The 15,138-nt window shown below is 55.9% G+C and overlaps 1 protein-coding gene across 4 annotated transcripts in view; it reads right to left on the bottom strand.

Annotated features, from left to right (window-relative positions):
• FOXP4 (forkhead box P4) overlaps positions 1 to 15,138 on the bottom strand; it is a 51,004-nt gene that overhangs the window by 15,497 nt on the left and 20,369 nt on the right. For all 4 annotated transcript variants that reach the window (XM_043449889.1, XM_043449891.1, XM_043449888.1 and 1 more), the window contains exon 3: positions 5,543 to 5,638. In XM_043449889.1, the coding sequence (XP_043305824.1) occupies positions 5,543 to 5,638 (96 nt within the window). The remainder of the gene's footprint in view (positions 1 to 5,542; positions 5,639 to 15,138) is intronic.

Below are 15,138 nucleotides of genomic sequence, written 5' to 3'. Positions count from 1 at the left end.
GAGCTGATGCCCAGGGAGCACGGTAGTGCCATCCCAGGTGAGTGCATAGGTGGAAGCACCTAACGAGGTCCAAGTGGGGTGGAAATACCAGGCAGGGGCACGGGGAGGCAGGCCACTGCTCCTTGCTCTCACTGAACTTGCCATGTGACCTCTTGGCAAGTCACTGGCCGTCTCCAGAATCTACCATAAAACAGGGATCGGACTGTGAGAGATGCCTCCATCCTGCTGGAACATGCAGGGTTCTCAAAACAGGGCAGCTTTCTGTCCCCCGCCCTGGGTGGGGCCTCTCTAGGAGGCCCAGAGAATCCAGCTTTGGGCAGAAGGTTCAGGGAAAAGCAGTACCATTATTCTTTCTCCTAGTTCCCACATCCCCGGAATCCCCAAGCTGGGCGTTCATAGCCAGGGTAGTCCAATCGGCAGCACTGTCTTGTCGCCCTGTTTTAGCAGGAGAGGTGTCCTGACCAGCCCATCGGTCACCCCTCATCAGTCTTCAAGGCCTACGTGGTCAAGACTCTGATCTCCCGCCTCACTCCCTAGCCCCAGCACAGCCCCAGCAGAGCTGGCACACCACAGGCACTCCTGTAAGTTTATGCTTCCCCGAGCTGGGTTACCTTCCCCTGCAGATCAACTTAGGGGTGGGGAGGGAGGGGTGCCAGCAGCCCAGTTCAGGAGGAGCGTCCTGCAGAGACTTGTCCTGGTCAGGACAGGACAGGTTATGTCCCCAGGGGACTCCTGGGTCCTTTCACCTTTCCCCAGCCTCATGGGTACGGCAGAAGAGGAGGTGGTTCCATTCAGGATCCCTGGCAGGGGCCAGGCCCGGCCTGAAGCCACCGGTGAGGGTATCCCCAGGCAGAGGGGGGACGTGCAGGGCACTGAGGGACAGCAGCAAGTCTCACGGCCCCCACCACATAGGCAGTGGCTGAGCCGCAGCCCTGGGCTCCCCTCCTCTACCCCAGCCATCTAAGTGCAAACATCCCTGGAAGGGGCACCTTGCTTTTTAGCCACAGTCACACCGGGTGAATGAAGGCGCCCCAAGCGCAGGGTTGGAATTCATGCCCAGGTCTGTGCGCTCCACAGTTCCCGCTGTGCCCAGGTCCCACACTGCCTGCCCCACCCGAGCAGCTCTTGAGAAGGGCTGGGAGAGTGAGCGGAAATGGAACCATCCAGGGAGCTGAAGGGGTCAGAGGTTGGAGATTCCAAAGCCCAACGTCCCTCTTTATAGCTGTCACTGGGTAAGACGGGGAAAAGTCAGACTGCAGGGCTGTTCTGGTCCCCACCCCTGGAGGGGCCTGCTGCGGGGGGCAGACCACAGCACACACCCACCCCGACTTGCAGATCCAGCCTGTATCCTTCGCTGGGTGCCCCCAACAAGGTAGTGATGAGCTCAGAGTCATGGATTTCTGAGTCAGGTGACCCAGGTTCTTGTCCCTGACACTGACTGTCCTTTGAAATCCCTTAGGCTTCCCTTTCTGCATCTGCTAACTGGCAGGACTGCCATCCCTGCTTCACAGGACTTCTCAAGAGGAAGTTGTTGGCAACTGATAATGTACCAGGCTAAGCCCTGTATGTGCATCATCTCCCTGAATTTTCACAGCCACCCTGGGAAGACGGCACCGTCATGGTCATCATTTTATAGATGAGAAAACAGGCCTAGAGGGACAATGGGAAAAGGGGTAAGTGGAAGTTATTTGTGTGTCACGAAACTCTACACAAACGTAAAGACAATTACTTTTGAAAAACCCTCTGGATTTTCCATTTTCCCTCTGTCCCCCCACTCCTCCACGAGTGTGCCCCAGCACTTGGGCCCCAGGGGCATTACATGGTAAGGGTCACTTGAGACCAAAGTTCTGGCCCTCCCATGCTCGTGGCTGTGGGGACTGACCTAGAGCAGATGGCCAGGGCTCCGGCCAGGAACACTGAGCCCAGACACCCGGGAGGTCTTTCCAGGCACCAGGGCTGTGAGTCACTGCAAGTGGCCTGCAGGAAAGGATGCGGCATTTCCTTCCTTGGGGCTTTCCTACTTGGAGGCAGGGGAATGGAAGAGATGACCTTGGAAGGCCTCCCCAGCCTCTGCTGTTCCTGCCAACTGGCCGAGCAGCTGGCCGGAGAGGTGGCTGCAGCAATCTGGACGGATTACCTTGTGTGTACTCATCTCCAAGGTGGCCCAGCAGGGTCAAGAAAGGTCAGTGAAGTGGCTGCTGCCTGCCGATCTCCCAGACGGCCTGAACCCATCCCTCCCCTTCCCGCCCCCTGGGGGTTCTGAGAACTGAGCTGGAGCCCCCTTGGTGTCCCCAGTGACCCCCCTCACCAGGCTGGGATGTGTCAGGATGGGCACCGTCAGCGAGTCAGCTCGGCGAGGCCCGTGAGTCACCATCTGGAGGGCGGCCAGGGCAGCTAAATGCTTACAAAAGCCCTGGCAGTGTAAGCCCAGGGCAAAATGCCGCCAGCTGCCTCCAGCCCCTCCTTCAGCGACCCTGCTTAGGCTCGGAGCCCTCCAACCACCATGCATACAGTATGCTGGGCTGGGAGGAGCAGAGATGGCACCTGGCATAGAAGCAGCTCCTTTGGAGGCTGAAATGGACACAAGTTGGTGCAAGAATCAAGGACCCAAACTCAACCTCTTTCAAATGGCTGAGTGGGGAGACTAGGCCAAGGTTGCAAATAACCCTTGAGAATAACCAGAAAGTAGTGCTCAGTCCTGGCTGGCGCTGCAGCAAGAAAGATCATGGTGAGACACCAAGAAGAACTTCAAGGAATGGCAAGTGGGCTGAGAAGATGAGACAGAGGCTGGCTTAACTAAGGGGCTGCCCCAACCACCCTCTGAACAAACTCCTAGCTACCTGTACTGCCTTTTGTGAGTGATTCTCTCTGCCTGGGGCCCAGGCCCAAACCAGACAATCTCCAGGCTGGAGCTGGAGACCTAACCCGGCTTTAGAAACTCTTGTGAAGCTGGCTTTCAGAGAGAGGGGCGGTGAACACAGCTGGGAGGTGAGCAGGCAGGCAATCCTGCCTTGAGTTTGGGACTACTGGGAAAGCGGCTGCCACTGAGCTGCCTGACCCACCTCATTCAAACTCCAGATTGACACAATGCACTCTCCCGGGTCCTCCCACCAGCCGTGAGATCACAGAAAAGCTGTTTTCAGGCCCTGGACCTCACTTGGGGTCAGAAGCCCCACTTCCTTGAAACCTGAACCTGAGCGTGGGGAGGAGAGGCAAGGAGAGTGTCCAGGGTTGGAGGAGGAGGATCATCGGCTGGGACTCCAGGCTCCTGGAGAAGTTCAGACACGGCCTTAAGAACCCCCATCTCCCAGAGCCCAGAGAACCATCAGGCCAGGCCTCTGTACCAGGGACTGTGGTTCACTACTGTGCTAAGCACGTGACAACATCACAATGTAGGCAGGAAAGTGTGTGTCCTGGAGCTAGTTGTTTGGGTTCAAATCTTAGCTTGGCCCCTTGTTAGCTGTGTGTTTTTGATCATGTTTCTTAACCTCTCTGGGCCTGAGTGGTTTCATCTGCAAAACGGAGCTAATAACAGCATCTATCTCCTAGGATGGTGAAGATAAAATGGGATGATATTTGCAAACCACCTAGCGTCTGCCCCATGGTAAGCACTGTGCAAATATTGTCAGTTTAGGAAGTACTGAGTAAGTGTTTGTTAAGTGACCTCTCTCATTGTTGGCAGTGGGGATGGTTTCCTAAGGAGGATACCACAGCATCCCTTCTTTTCTCAAGTATTTCAGATCCTACCCCTCACATCCAGGCACAAAATCCTTCTTGATGCCTGACCTCGGTCCTTCCAACTACCATCCAGCTCCTTCCCCTTACTGGGTCAACAGACCTCTCTGGATTGGGGAACATTCCAACGGTTCCCCAGCTGACTCCTCCCTGACTTTAGAAGGTGGTATTGGCTGGACCAGGGGCTTCCCAGGTGGCACAGTGGTAAAGACTCCACTTGCCAATGCAGGAGCCACTGGAGACCTGGGTTCAGATCTCTGAGTTGGGAAGATCCCCTGGAGGAGGAAATGGCAACCCACTCCAGTATTCTTGCTTGGAAAATCCCTTGGACAGAGGAGCCTGGCGGGCTACAGTCCATGGGGTAGCAGAGTCGGACATGACTGAGCATGCAAGCTATTCTAAAAGCAGTAGGCTGGGCCTAGGGTAGAAAACTCAGAACAGACTCAGCACAGTAGCCTGAGGGCCACTTCAGACCCAAGGAGTATATGGGGGGCTGGGGAGTGAAAGTGTTAGTCACTTAGTTGTGTCCAACTCTTTGCAATCCCATGTATTAGAGCCCATGAGGCTCCTCTGTCCATGGGATTCTCCAGGCAAGAATATTGGAGTGGGTAGCCATTCCCTTCTCCAGGGGATCTTCCTGACCCAGGGGTTGAACCCAGGTCTCTTGCATTGCGGGCAGATGTGGGGGTTGCATTCCCTAATTCAACCAGACCCAGTCTTGATAAGAGACATGAGAACCTTATACCTCATTCCCATTAGCTCTCCGGATTCTGTCCTCCCCTCCCTCACCCAGGCCACTACCCCTCTATGCCCGGCTCCTCCCCGAGAGCTGTCTCATTGGATTGGAGGCTTTTAGAAGAGGGCCACTGTCTGGCACCTTTAACTTCTTGACTGCACTTACGTAAAACACAGATCTGCGTTCAGAGCCCTAGGACAAAACCCAGGCCTGAGTCCTTGTCCAGGCACCCAGTACCCCATCCCTGCCCTGCCCTTCTTGTTCCCCCTTCCTTCCCTCAGCCCCCCACCCCCCAAGGCTCCAGCTTTGCTCACCCTTCCTCCCTTAGATAAACTTCCTTTCAAAGCCCTGCTTAATCCTCTCCCCAATTCAGAGCGCTCCCCCCTGCAAAGAGGGGTGGGGACAGCGAGGAAGCTTGGCGGCTAGGCCGGGCGATGGGGAGGGGAGCAGACTGCCCGCGGAGCTGTGACCCACCCCGACTCAGACTGCAATTCTCCCAAGTTCTTTGTGACACAAAAGGTAAACAGAAGGCCTGGCTTACCCCCGCCCCCACCCCATCTCCCCTCCCCCAGCCGGCCCATCTGGCCGGCACACTGGGGGGAAGGGAGAGGGGGAAAAAAGGGCAGATTGTGCAAAGGAAAACAAAAGAGACAGAGAGACATCAAGAGACAGGAAACGTGGGGAGACAGAGGGTTGGTGGGTGTGAGATGAAGTAGGGGGAGGACCGGGCGCGGTGGCCTCAGCAAGTGAGAGAGCTGGGGAGAGGGACAGGCTGAGTGACCCAGAAGTGCCGGGGAGAGACCAGAGGCGGTGGGCAGAGAGGTGCAGACTAGGAGGGCTGAGTCAGACTCAGACTCTGAGCCGACTGGGCTTGCAGGGGAAGGCCTGCCGGTCAGGTGCAGATGGGAGAGCGGCGTTTCTCCACCCACCCGGCAGTGACTGTGGCTCCCGCTGGGAAGCTGCCCGCTCTCTGGCACTGGGGATGGGCCAGGGCACTTCTCCAGCAGGTCCTCCCCTCCCTCGGTGCCCGGTCCACCCCGACCAGCCCAGTCCAGCCGGTGTCCTCCTCACCTGCACAGCAGAGGCCGACTGCTTGCTGTCGTTGTTCCCTGGGGAGCTGAGGCCCGAGGCCTGCTGCAGCAGGAACTGCCGGGCCACCTGGAGAGCCTGCAAGACAGGGGCGCATCAGTGCTCCAGCGGCTGTAAGGGACATTTGGAGAAAATGAAGGGGAGGAGGTCAGGTTCATGTGGAAGGTCGTGGGAATGAGTGAGAGGGTCAGCGGGCTCCACCTGGGCTTGTGGATAAAGGTATGAGTCACTGAGAGAAGCTACCAGGCTTCGGGGATCAGAGCCTATAGGGACTCACTCTGGAAGCCCTACTGTTGGGACTCAATGGGGGCAGTGGTAAAGAATCCGCCTGAGTAGGAAATGGTAACTCACTCCAGTATTTTTCAGTATTGCCTGGAAAATTCCATGGACAGAAGGGCCTGGAGGGCAGTCCATGGGGTCCCAAAGAGTTGGACATGACTGAGCACATAGCACACATGCCTCAATGGGGGAGCAAACGGAAGGGTGGGTGGTCAAACAATGACCCAGGAGAAAGTATTAACATTAACAACAGAAATTATTTGTCGAGCATCTACTACGTACGTGTCAGGCACTTTACAGGGACGATCTCATTTGATCCTCTCCTGGGAAGGGGTGAGGTAGGGATTATCAGACCCATTTTGCAGATAAGAAAACTGACTCTCCAGGAAGTTAAGTAACATGCCCAAGATCACATAACTCAGAAGCATCAGAGCTAGGATTTGAGGCCAAGAAGCCTGGCTCCCAGGCCATCTGTCTCACTAGATGGTCAGTCTGAGGGCTCATGGGAATAGCATTCACTTGAAGTCACAGCACACAGTTGGGTGAATGAGGGTAGGCTCTCAGGGTCTGAGCACTGATTGGCTTTACGAGTCCATGGGGGTCTGGGCCTGGGACATCATGGCACTTGGGAAATTGAACTAAATCCTGAAGGGAGTGTGAACTGTCAGTGAGGCCAAGGTGGCTCAGACTGGACTCTGAGGTGGTGGGATCATGACCATCATCATGGGATCATGGGAATGGGAAGTGCATCGAGTTTGCAGGAGGAGCATCTCTGGCCAGTCAGTGGGTAGGGGAGGTGGGCAGATGGGCAGTGGGAGGTTGGGTAGGAGAGGTCTGGTAGGAAGGGAAGGCCCAGGAAGTTCTCTGTAAGGTCTGCCAAGCCCTCCATCCCTGCCCTTCATGCACACCCCCTCCCACTCCAGGTCAGTAGGGGGTGCAGAGGCAGGGGGTACAGGACTAGTTTTGAATCCACATTCCAGAAGCAAAAAATCTGTCTGTCCCCAGGTTCCTCGAAGGCCTCCTCGGGGCCAGAGTGGTCATGTCCAGGTCATGGACAGCAGGCTCTGGCATCAGGCAGACCTGAGTGTGAAGTCCAATTGTGCCAACACCCACCCCCACCGCCGTGGTGTGATCGTGGGCAAGTTATCCCCTTTCCTTGCATCTGGACCTCCTGCTCTGCAAACCTGGGCCACCACCCATCTCCGAAACACGCGGGGGATGGGGGTGTTAAAGGACCAGCGCTTGGCACACAGCTGGCGTTCTCAGGATCCGCTCCTTTCCCTTCTGAATTCCTCTGCCTTTCTCTGTCACCTCCTCCAGCCTCTCCCCAGCACACCTAATAAATGAATCCACCTGTGGCCCCCTCACACATCTGCCCACACAAGCCCTTGTCTACCCTCACGTGGACTTCCACTCCCATGCCCACCGCAAGCTGAGCACCACCAAGGTGGCTCTGGAAGAGGGGGCATGGATGTACCCCCCCACCCGCTGCAAACACTCAGGAAGCCCATGGAGTACCAAGGGTAAAGGCACCCCCTTCGCAGCCCTTTCACTGAACAGCTGAGCCTCCCGGAGGCTTAAATCTAGTTCACCTTAGGACAGTATCTAAACACACCCTGGTGTTATCTATGGAAACGTATCCCTGGGAAGAACTGGGGTCCAGATTAACATGGCCCTCACCACCAGCACTTCAGATCTGAGACCTCTCCCATGCCGTTCTTTCTGCAGACCTCAACCTGGAGAAGCGGCCCAGGGTTGCTTCTCTTCAAGACACACATCAGAAAGTAGAAACCTGACCTGAGTCAAGGGCTCCAAGAGGCTGTGGGAGGAGGTGTGGCGGGGGGAGAGGAAGGGAGGTGGCTGGGTTGTCATCAGGAAGGGGCTCTGCTTCTGTGTGCCTCATTTTTAGGGACCCCCCAGGTCTAGTGACACAAGCTAGACTGATGCTCTATGTCCTCCAAATGTAGATATGCGGCAGAAAGGTCAGGGGTCAGGAGCTGGCAGCCCAGGCGGCCCAGAGGCGATGCTGGTCAGGGTGGGGGGAGGGCGCACCCCAAATCTCTAGTAGGAACAGAGGAGCCACATGGGAAGGATTTCCAGGGGAAGTTGGTCGGGGGCGGCGCTGAGCAGTCTCCTGGTGGGGGGAGTGGCCTGGGGGGCTGAATTCACTCCCCACTCTCCTACTTTGTGGGCCCCTGGAGCATGAAATTACAAGACTTACAGGGAAAAAATGATGGGGCCTTACAATCTCATTCCTGTGAGACCTCCCTGTGGCAGGCCTTCATCACCGCACCCCCCGCCCGCTCTCCCCCTACTCCTACCACTCTGAGCTTCCCTCCCGTCAGGCCAGGTGACGGGACCAGGTGAGACTCTGGGCCTGGCCAGCGTGTCACCTCCTCTGACCTCCCAGCCTTCCCCACACACTCCTTCTTCCGGTTTCCGGTGTGCCTGGGACTGTGCTAGGTGCTGGGGAAACAAGAGAAACAGAATATGGCCCTGTCCCAAGGCTGTGACGAGACGGCGGCGACTGAAGCGGCGGTGGGCGCCGGAGCCCAGAGGTGGTGGCAGCGCTGACTGGAGTCTGGAAGGACAGGCTCACCAGGACTGCACCAGGAGGGTGAAGGGAGACGGGCCAAGGGTGTTCCCGCACGGCGACCCCCACCCCACAGACGACAGAAATGGCCAGCGAGTCTGCGGACCTTGAAACCACTTCCAGGGACAGAAAATCAAGTTGTGTTGGGGGTAAGTAGGCAGAGAGGCTGGGGAGGCTACGGGGGTCTGTTCCTCCAGGCACTTCATTCATTCATCCTTCACTCATTCATTCACTTTCATGGCCACTTGCCTCGTTACTGGCTTGGAGAAGACTGGGGGGTGACAGAGAAGATGGGGAGGCCACAGTGGGCAGCACATGCTCATTTCATGGACTTTGTTTACAGCCCAGCCCCAACACCCGACCCAATGAGGGACTTGGTTCCACCTACAGCTGCCCAGGGGTGGGTGATGAGTGGACAGGGGTTTGGGGCCCAAGCTCCCCTCCCCAGATGTCCCGGTCATATATGCTTAGTGCACTGTGATGCTGCTTCATCCTTACCCCCATCCGGACCCCCAGCCAGGCGTGGTGTTCCAGGAGGAGGAAGGACAGGCCAGGAGAGGCCCTTTGGCCCACGAAGTCCTCCCCCAGGGTGGTCACCCATGGGATCAGGTAGGTCTGAGACTTCCTAGAGCCCCATCCGACTCACAGTCACCACCCTGGCACTATAGGCATAAGTCTACCCTGCCTGCCTCAGCTAGGGCCTGATAGATCACTGTAGACTGCCCATCTCTGAGACACGTGGGAAATGACCTCTCCCCCCAAACCTTGACAGATGCAGCCCCACTTTCTCCGCTGATGACGACCAGGTCCTGGCCTCCTTGAAAACAGAGACATTGTTAAATGGATCTGTGGGTTCCTGCCCCAGCCACCAGCACCCGGCGGACACCCTTGTGAAATGCACTTGAATCTAGGTTGAACAGGGAAGGCAGGCCCAGGCTGACACAGAGTTTAGAAGCCAGCATGCAAACAGTGCCTAGCAGTTTTCAAAGCACTTCTACATTTAGGTGAAGCTTCCCAACCTCGAGCTAGACAGGGCAGGTGTCACTGGCTTCAATTGACAGACAAGGAAATTGGGGCCCAAGGTCCCATAGCTAGGAAGTGGGGTTCAGACACCGCCGACTGCCCAGCCCCCCTCAACCCCACGGAGGAACCATCGTGATCTCATGCACAGTCTGGTGAGGCCTACTAATGTGCCTTCCTCCAAGTCTTGGGAGCTCGCAGCTGTCTAGGTGTGAAGGGGAGGTACAGCTGGATGAAATGGGGGGAAAGACCAAAAAAACAATCTCCCCAGGAGGAGTGTAGGCTCAGTTTCCCCTCCCTGCAGGCCAGAGATACCCAGATACAGCTTTTGGTGGAAAGAGGCATTTAGGATCCCATCAGGGTCAGAAATTCCCTGGAGGTCCAATGGTTAAGACTCTGTGTTTCCACTGCAGGGGGCAAGGGTCTGATTCCTGGACTGGGAACCAAGGTCTCACAAGCCACGTGGCACAGCCAAAAAAAAAAAAAAAATCCCAGCAGGGAGAAAGCATAGAGGGCTCAGGGAGCAATAGCAAAGTGGGAACCACTTGGCCTTTTCAAGCTTATTTTCCCTCTGCCTCCACCCTTCAGACTGAAAACCAAATGCCCAGCTCTGTGGTTGGGGAAGTGAGGTCTAGTTTTCCTCTCAAGGAGGCAGCACTGGTCCTTTCAGCGCCTGAACCCTGGTCAAAGTGATCTGGATCTAAATCCTGGCTCCACCATCTACTGAGTGACCTTGGCTAAGTCCTGCTCTGAGCCTCAGTTTCTTCCTCCGTGAATAGCCCTGTAGTCAGCTCAGAGGTTTGTTGTGAAGAATACATGGGACAGTGCACATGTGGCACTCAGCAGGTCCTGGACGGACGTTAACTCCTGTGATGGTGATTATTAATCTCTCACCTTCCCAGGCAGCTCCTGATCATTTGCCCACTGCCACCAGAAGGACTGTGAACCAACCCCTCTTCCATCTACACCCACCCCCACTCCCCCTCAAGCCTAAGAACTCAGCCTCGCTAATGAAGCCGAACTCTCCTCCCCCCACTGCCCATTCAGAAGTCATTAGCAGGATCTCCACAATTAGGAACAAATGGTTTATAACGGATGGCACCCAGGGAGAGCGGTGCGGATGGAGGGGAATGAAGCTAGTGCTTGGAGGGCAACAGGGAGCTGCTAGGAAAAGAAAAACAAGTCTTGGGGCAGAAGGATCTCTCACCTATGGGGTGAGACCACACCCTCATTTCTGTCTGGGAGAATTCAGGGAAGGACCAGTGACCTCTGTGTGGAGGTCAGGTGCAGAGCTGTTTACCAGTTCTTCAAGCTGGAGGATTCCAGGTCTGAGTTGGGGTCCCAGCCTTGCTGTGTGCATGTGCGTGTGCATGTGTGTGTGAGGACGTGGTGCTCATGAAGACAAGCTTGAAGGACTGAACTTTGAGAACAGAGGAGCAGAATCACAGACCACAGACCTGGTGAGCTGGAGGGTTAGAGAGTTATCTAGTCTGGTGTTTTCCAAATTGCTGGCCTGGTCATGATCTAATGGTGGGTCATAGAGTATCAATTGAGAAGGCCAAAAAAAAGGAAAAAATACACACATGAAAATATCAGAGTTAATACATAAGCATAAGCATTGTTTCATGAAACTGTGCTGCTGCTGCTCCAAACAAAAGGTATTTCTTACGACAGATTCCAGCAAAAATATCTGCAAAACACTCCTGTAGTTCACTTTATCAACAAGGAAATGGAAATTCAGAGACAGGCAGTGAAGTGCCCAGAGTCACACAGCAGCTGAAGCAGAACCTGAATCCCCTGGGCCTGACACGGTCTCTGAACAGGGAAGAGAGGCCAGGAGGTGGGCAGGCAGGACGGAGGACCCCCAGGAATTAAAACTCTGGTTTAATTCCAATGGTGGTGAAGGGCAGCCAAAATAAACAAAACTGAAACTTTTGTTTGCATCTAGCTAATTTTGGCAAAATTGGGATCTCAACTGTCTGGATAGTTTCAACTGAGAGCTGGATAGATTTAGAGGAAGGGGCCCTAGAAGGGTGTTTAGGGGGCCAGCCCACCCCAAACCTGAAAAGCCCTCCCAGGAAGGCCCATCACCTGATCACCTGTCCCCCTGGAATACGTCTTTTGATTCCTTTATCCATAATTCAGGGAGTATTTATGAAGTCCTGCAGGGCACTCACACTGTTCTAGACACTGGGGACACGGTGTGTTTGCTTTAACCAGGCTCACATCCTAATTGAATGAGACAGACGCTACAACACAGTGAAGTGAGCTGTGAGATGGTGGCCATGTCATGCAGGACGGCGGGATGGTTACTTAGGTAGTACGGCCTCCGAGGACACATTGAGGATGAGGGGGCTACTCTTTCAGGCGAGGGATATATGACTGGAAGGAGCTGGTACAAGAGCCCAGAAGCAGGCGTAAGGCTGGAGCATTATGAACCAAAAAGGCCAGTGTGGCCAAGCTTCTGAGGAAGTCTCAGGAATGAGCGGCAGCCAGATCACAGGGATGCTGGTTTTTTATTGCATTCTATATTCGAGGAAAAATTGCTGGAGAATTTTAAGCAAGAACAGATACAATCTCTGAGAGCAGATACCTAACCCACTGCTAGTGAACAGTAGGTATCTAATAAGTACTTGTTGACTGGTATAGGAAACCTCTGTCTACCCCTTGAAATACAAGTCCTCTGGGACCAGAGTGTGGAGGGAAGGGGGACAGGGAGAAGGGTCAGAAGTCAGGGGTCCCAACCACCAAGGGTGCTGACCTGGGGAGATCCAGGCTCTCCACCAGCCAGGCTTTGTCCTCCAGCAAAGAGACATAAAAATGAAATTACGCAGAGAAGGGGGGGCATGGAGGATGGGGGAGAGGAGACCATAAAACCCCCGAAGTGATTCTACACCTTTTTCCCTTGGAAAAAAAAAAAAGCTTTTTGGGGAAGGCTGTAAATTTTTTTTACACCAACCTCGTAAAAATGACATCGGCACATTCTCAAATTAGAACCATTAAAATGAAAACCAGCAATGCACAGATACAGATGCCCACGTGGGTGGGAGACACACAGCCCAGTTTCAGGACCCCTTCCCTGACAAGTGTGTTGAGAATGCAACCCCTCCAAGGAAGACGATTAACAAAGGACCCCACCAGGGCCCAGAAGGGCAAGGCCCTCCCTAGAGGCCGGTCTTCCCCTCCATTCTTGCCCCAGCAGCATGGGTGCAGCCCCTCGGCGACAAACCTAGCTCCCCTGGAAGGTCCAATAGTGGCATCTGGAAGGAACTGAAGCACTGTGGGCTGAGGGTTGTGGGGTGATGGCGCTTCCCCTCCCAGACATGTCCCAGTAACTGGAGTTCTGTGGAAGCGGGTCTGCTCCCAGGTCTGGGTTCAGGGCCGCTGGTGAACCCAGCCACTGCCCCCAGGCTAGCCACCCCGCGGGGGCTCTAAGAGTGGGGTTTAGAGCAGGGGCTGTGCAGGGCATGCAGTTCCCTCCCCACTGACTCGCACTGGGGCTCCTGCAGAACACCTAGCTGACCCACGGACAGGGGGTCCTGGGACGTGCCCACCTGGCTTCAGTCCTTCACCCTTAGAAGAGCAAACACTCACCTTCTTCCCCCTCAGTTCTCCCCACTGTCCCCAAACTCCTTATCAGTAAGGACAAGAACTCTGGTATAAAAGGGAGATGAAAGAGGTGGGGGGGGGGGCGGTGGTGGTGGGAAGAGGGGGTCTCAGAATTCCCCAGCAGAAGGGAAGCCTGGGGGTACAGTGGGCAGGCTCCTTCCTAGTCCCAAGGAAGCAGGGGCCTGGGGACACCCGTCCTCTACCTTTCTCTCCCCTCTTAGGGAAACTTCCTTTCCTGTTGGACTAGGAGGCAGACACGTAAAACAGGGGGGCCTTTGGCTTAGTCACCCAGGAGGAGTATGAGAAGGGGAGTTCAGCCCTCTCAGGACCCTGCCCGTTACCTTACTACCTGGCCCCACCTCCCACTTGCCCCCTGTTCCCAGGCAGGAGGGACGGAGGGAGTTTCTAACACTCCCTGCAGCTGTCAGCAAGTCTGGGACCTCCCCCGCGTGAACTTTCTAAGTCTCCCCTCCAAGGAGTGTGGGCCCTGGCTCTCCCTTCAGGGCCCCCAGGACCTCCTGGGAAAGGACTCATTCTACAGAAAGAGAAGGGGAGTCTGGAGGGTGTGGGACCAGAGATGAAAGAACAGGATCTGGAGTGGGAGCGAAGACTTGAAGAAATGAGCCCCAGACCTGCAGACGAAACGCAACTGCTGACAGCACGTGTGAGGTGTCTGTGCTAATTCACCTCCAAAGACCCCCCCCTTTTCCACCCCATCCCCCCCGAGGAGCTGGGGCCACAAGAGCCAGATGGGGGAGGGAAAGGAAAACCTCTTCCATTCTTCCTTCCCCCAACTCCCTGACACTGCCCACCACCGTCTCTATGGAGGGGGCTGAGGTAAAAGCCCATTAATGTGCAGAGCCCCCCAACCATTCTGAATCTCCTCACAGGATGTGAACAGGGTGGGATTTGGCCCCGGTTGCCACAGCAACTGCAGTGGGAGTTCCCAGACGCTAGGCAACCCTCCCGTGACCCTTGCTGACCTGTCACCCCCGCAACCAGAGGACAATAGGAGTGGCGGCTCTGGAGGCCCCGGACGCCTTTCAGCCCAGCCGCTCTGCCCGCTGCCGGGCCCCCCTGCCCGCCGCCTGCCTGGCCCAGTCCTCCTGGCCCCAAGTCCAGCGAGCATCCAGCCTGGCCCCTGAAACTTCCCCAGGCCCTCCACCTCACTTCCCTAGAGCTGCCACACACTCCCAGCCCTGGCTGCGCCCCCATCGGAAAGCCCAAAGGATATTTATGGAGACCCCGGGGAAAACCCTACACACCGGGAACGTTTTCAAACAGATGAAGTCAGATTAGGAGAAAGTGCAAGGACAACCTTCAAAGAAAAAACGCCATCCTAGAGGGGAAATGTGGGCCAAAGGAGACTCTGGCTTGGTGAAGGAAGGCAGGGGTTGATGGGCAGATGGCATGCCTGTTGGGTTCAAGGCATCTCTAACAGGATCACTAACCCCAGCGGGCCAGCAGGGTGCTGGGTGGAAAATGAGCTTCCATGCATGTTTGCTGAGTGAATGCACGCTCCAGGGCCCACGGTTCTCCCCCTGCCTCCTTCTCAGGGGAGATTCTCCAGGACTGGAGACAGGTGAAAGCCCCAAGGACAGAGTGGAGGTGGTGTGGCTCCGTCACTCACCGCAAAGGGGGCTGGGAGGAGGGGGCAGGAAGCTGGGGCCTTGGCTGCGGGACCGAGGCAGGACAGCCAGACCAGACGGGGACCCTCTCTCCAGTCAGACAGGGCCGGGCAGCCCAGCCCTGCCCCCCCCACCCCACCCCCTGGCTGCCTCTGTTTAAACAAGCTCTCGGCCTGCTGTTGCATGGAAACCGGCGCCTGCTCTTGTTCCAGAGTGACGTGGCTGCCCTCTTCAGCACTGTTTGTTTCAGCCTAAAGTCCTGTCACCAGCCTGACTTCTGACTCGCCCTGTTTATCTCTCTCTCTCCTTTGTCAACTCATTACTCCCAAAGGCCAAGACTGCATTTCCAGGGCTTGTTTATCCAGAGCAGAGGGGCAGGGACCAACCGACAGATGGACAGACGGACAAGGGGAAGAGGAGCCACGGGGGCACGAGGAGGAGGGACCAGG

Source organism: Cervus canadensis, chromosome 28 (assembly GCF_019320065.1).
Source record: "Cervus canadensis isolate Bull #8, Minnesota chromosome 28, ASM1932006v1, whole genome shotgun sequence".
NCBI lineage: Eukaryota > Metazoa > Chordata > Mammalia > Artiodactyla > Cervidae > Cervus > Cervus canadensis.
Note: the sequence above shows the minus strand (reverse complement) of the source record. Positions and strands in the feature narration are given on the sequence as shown.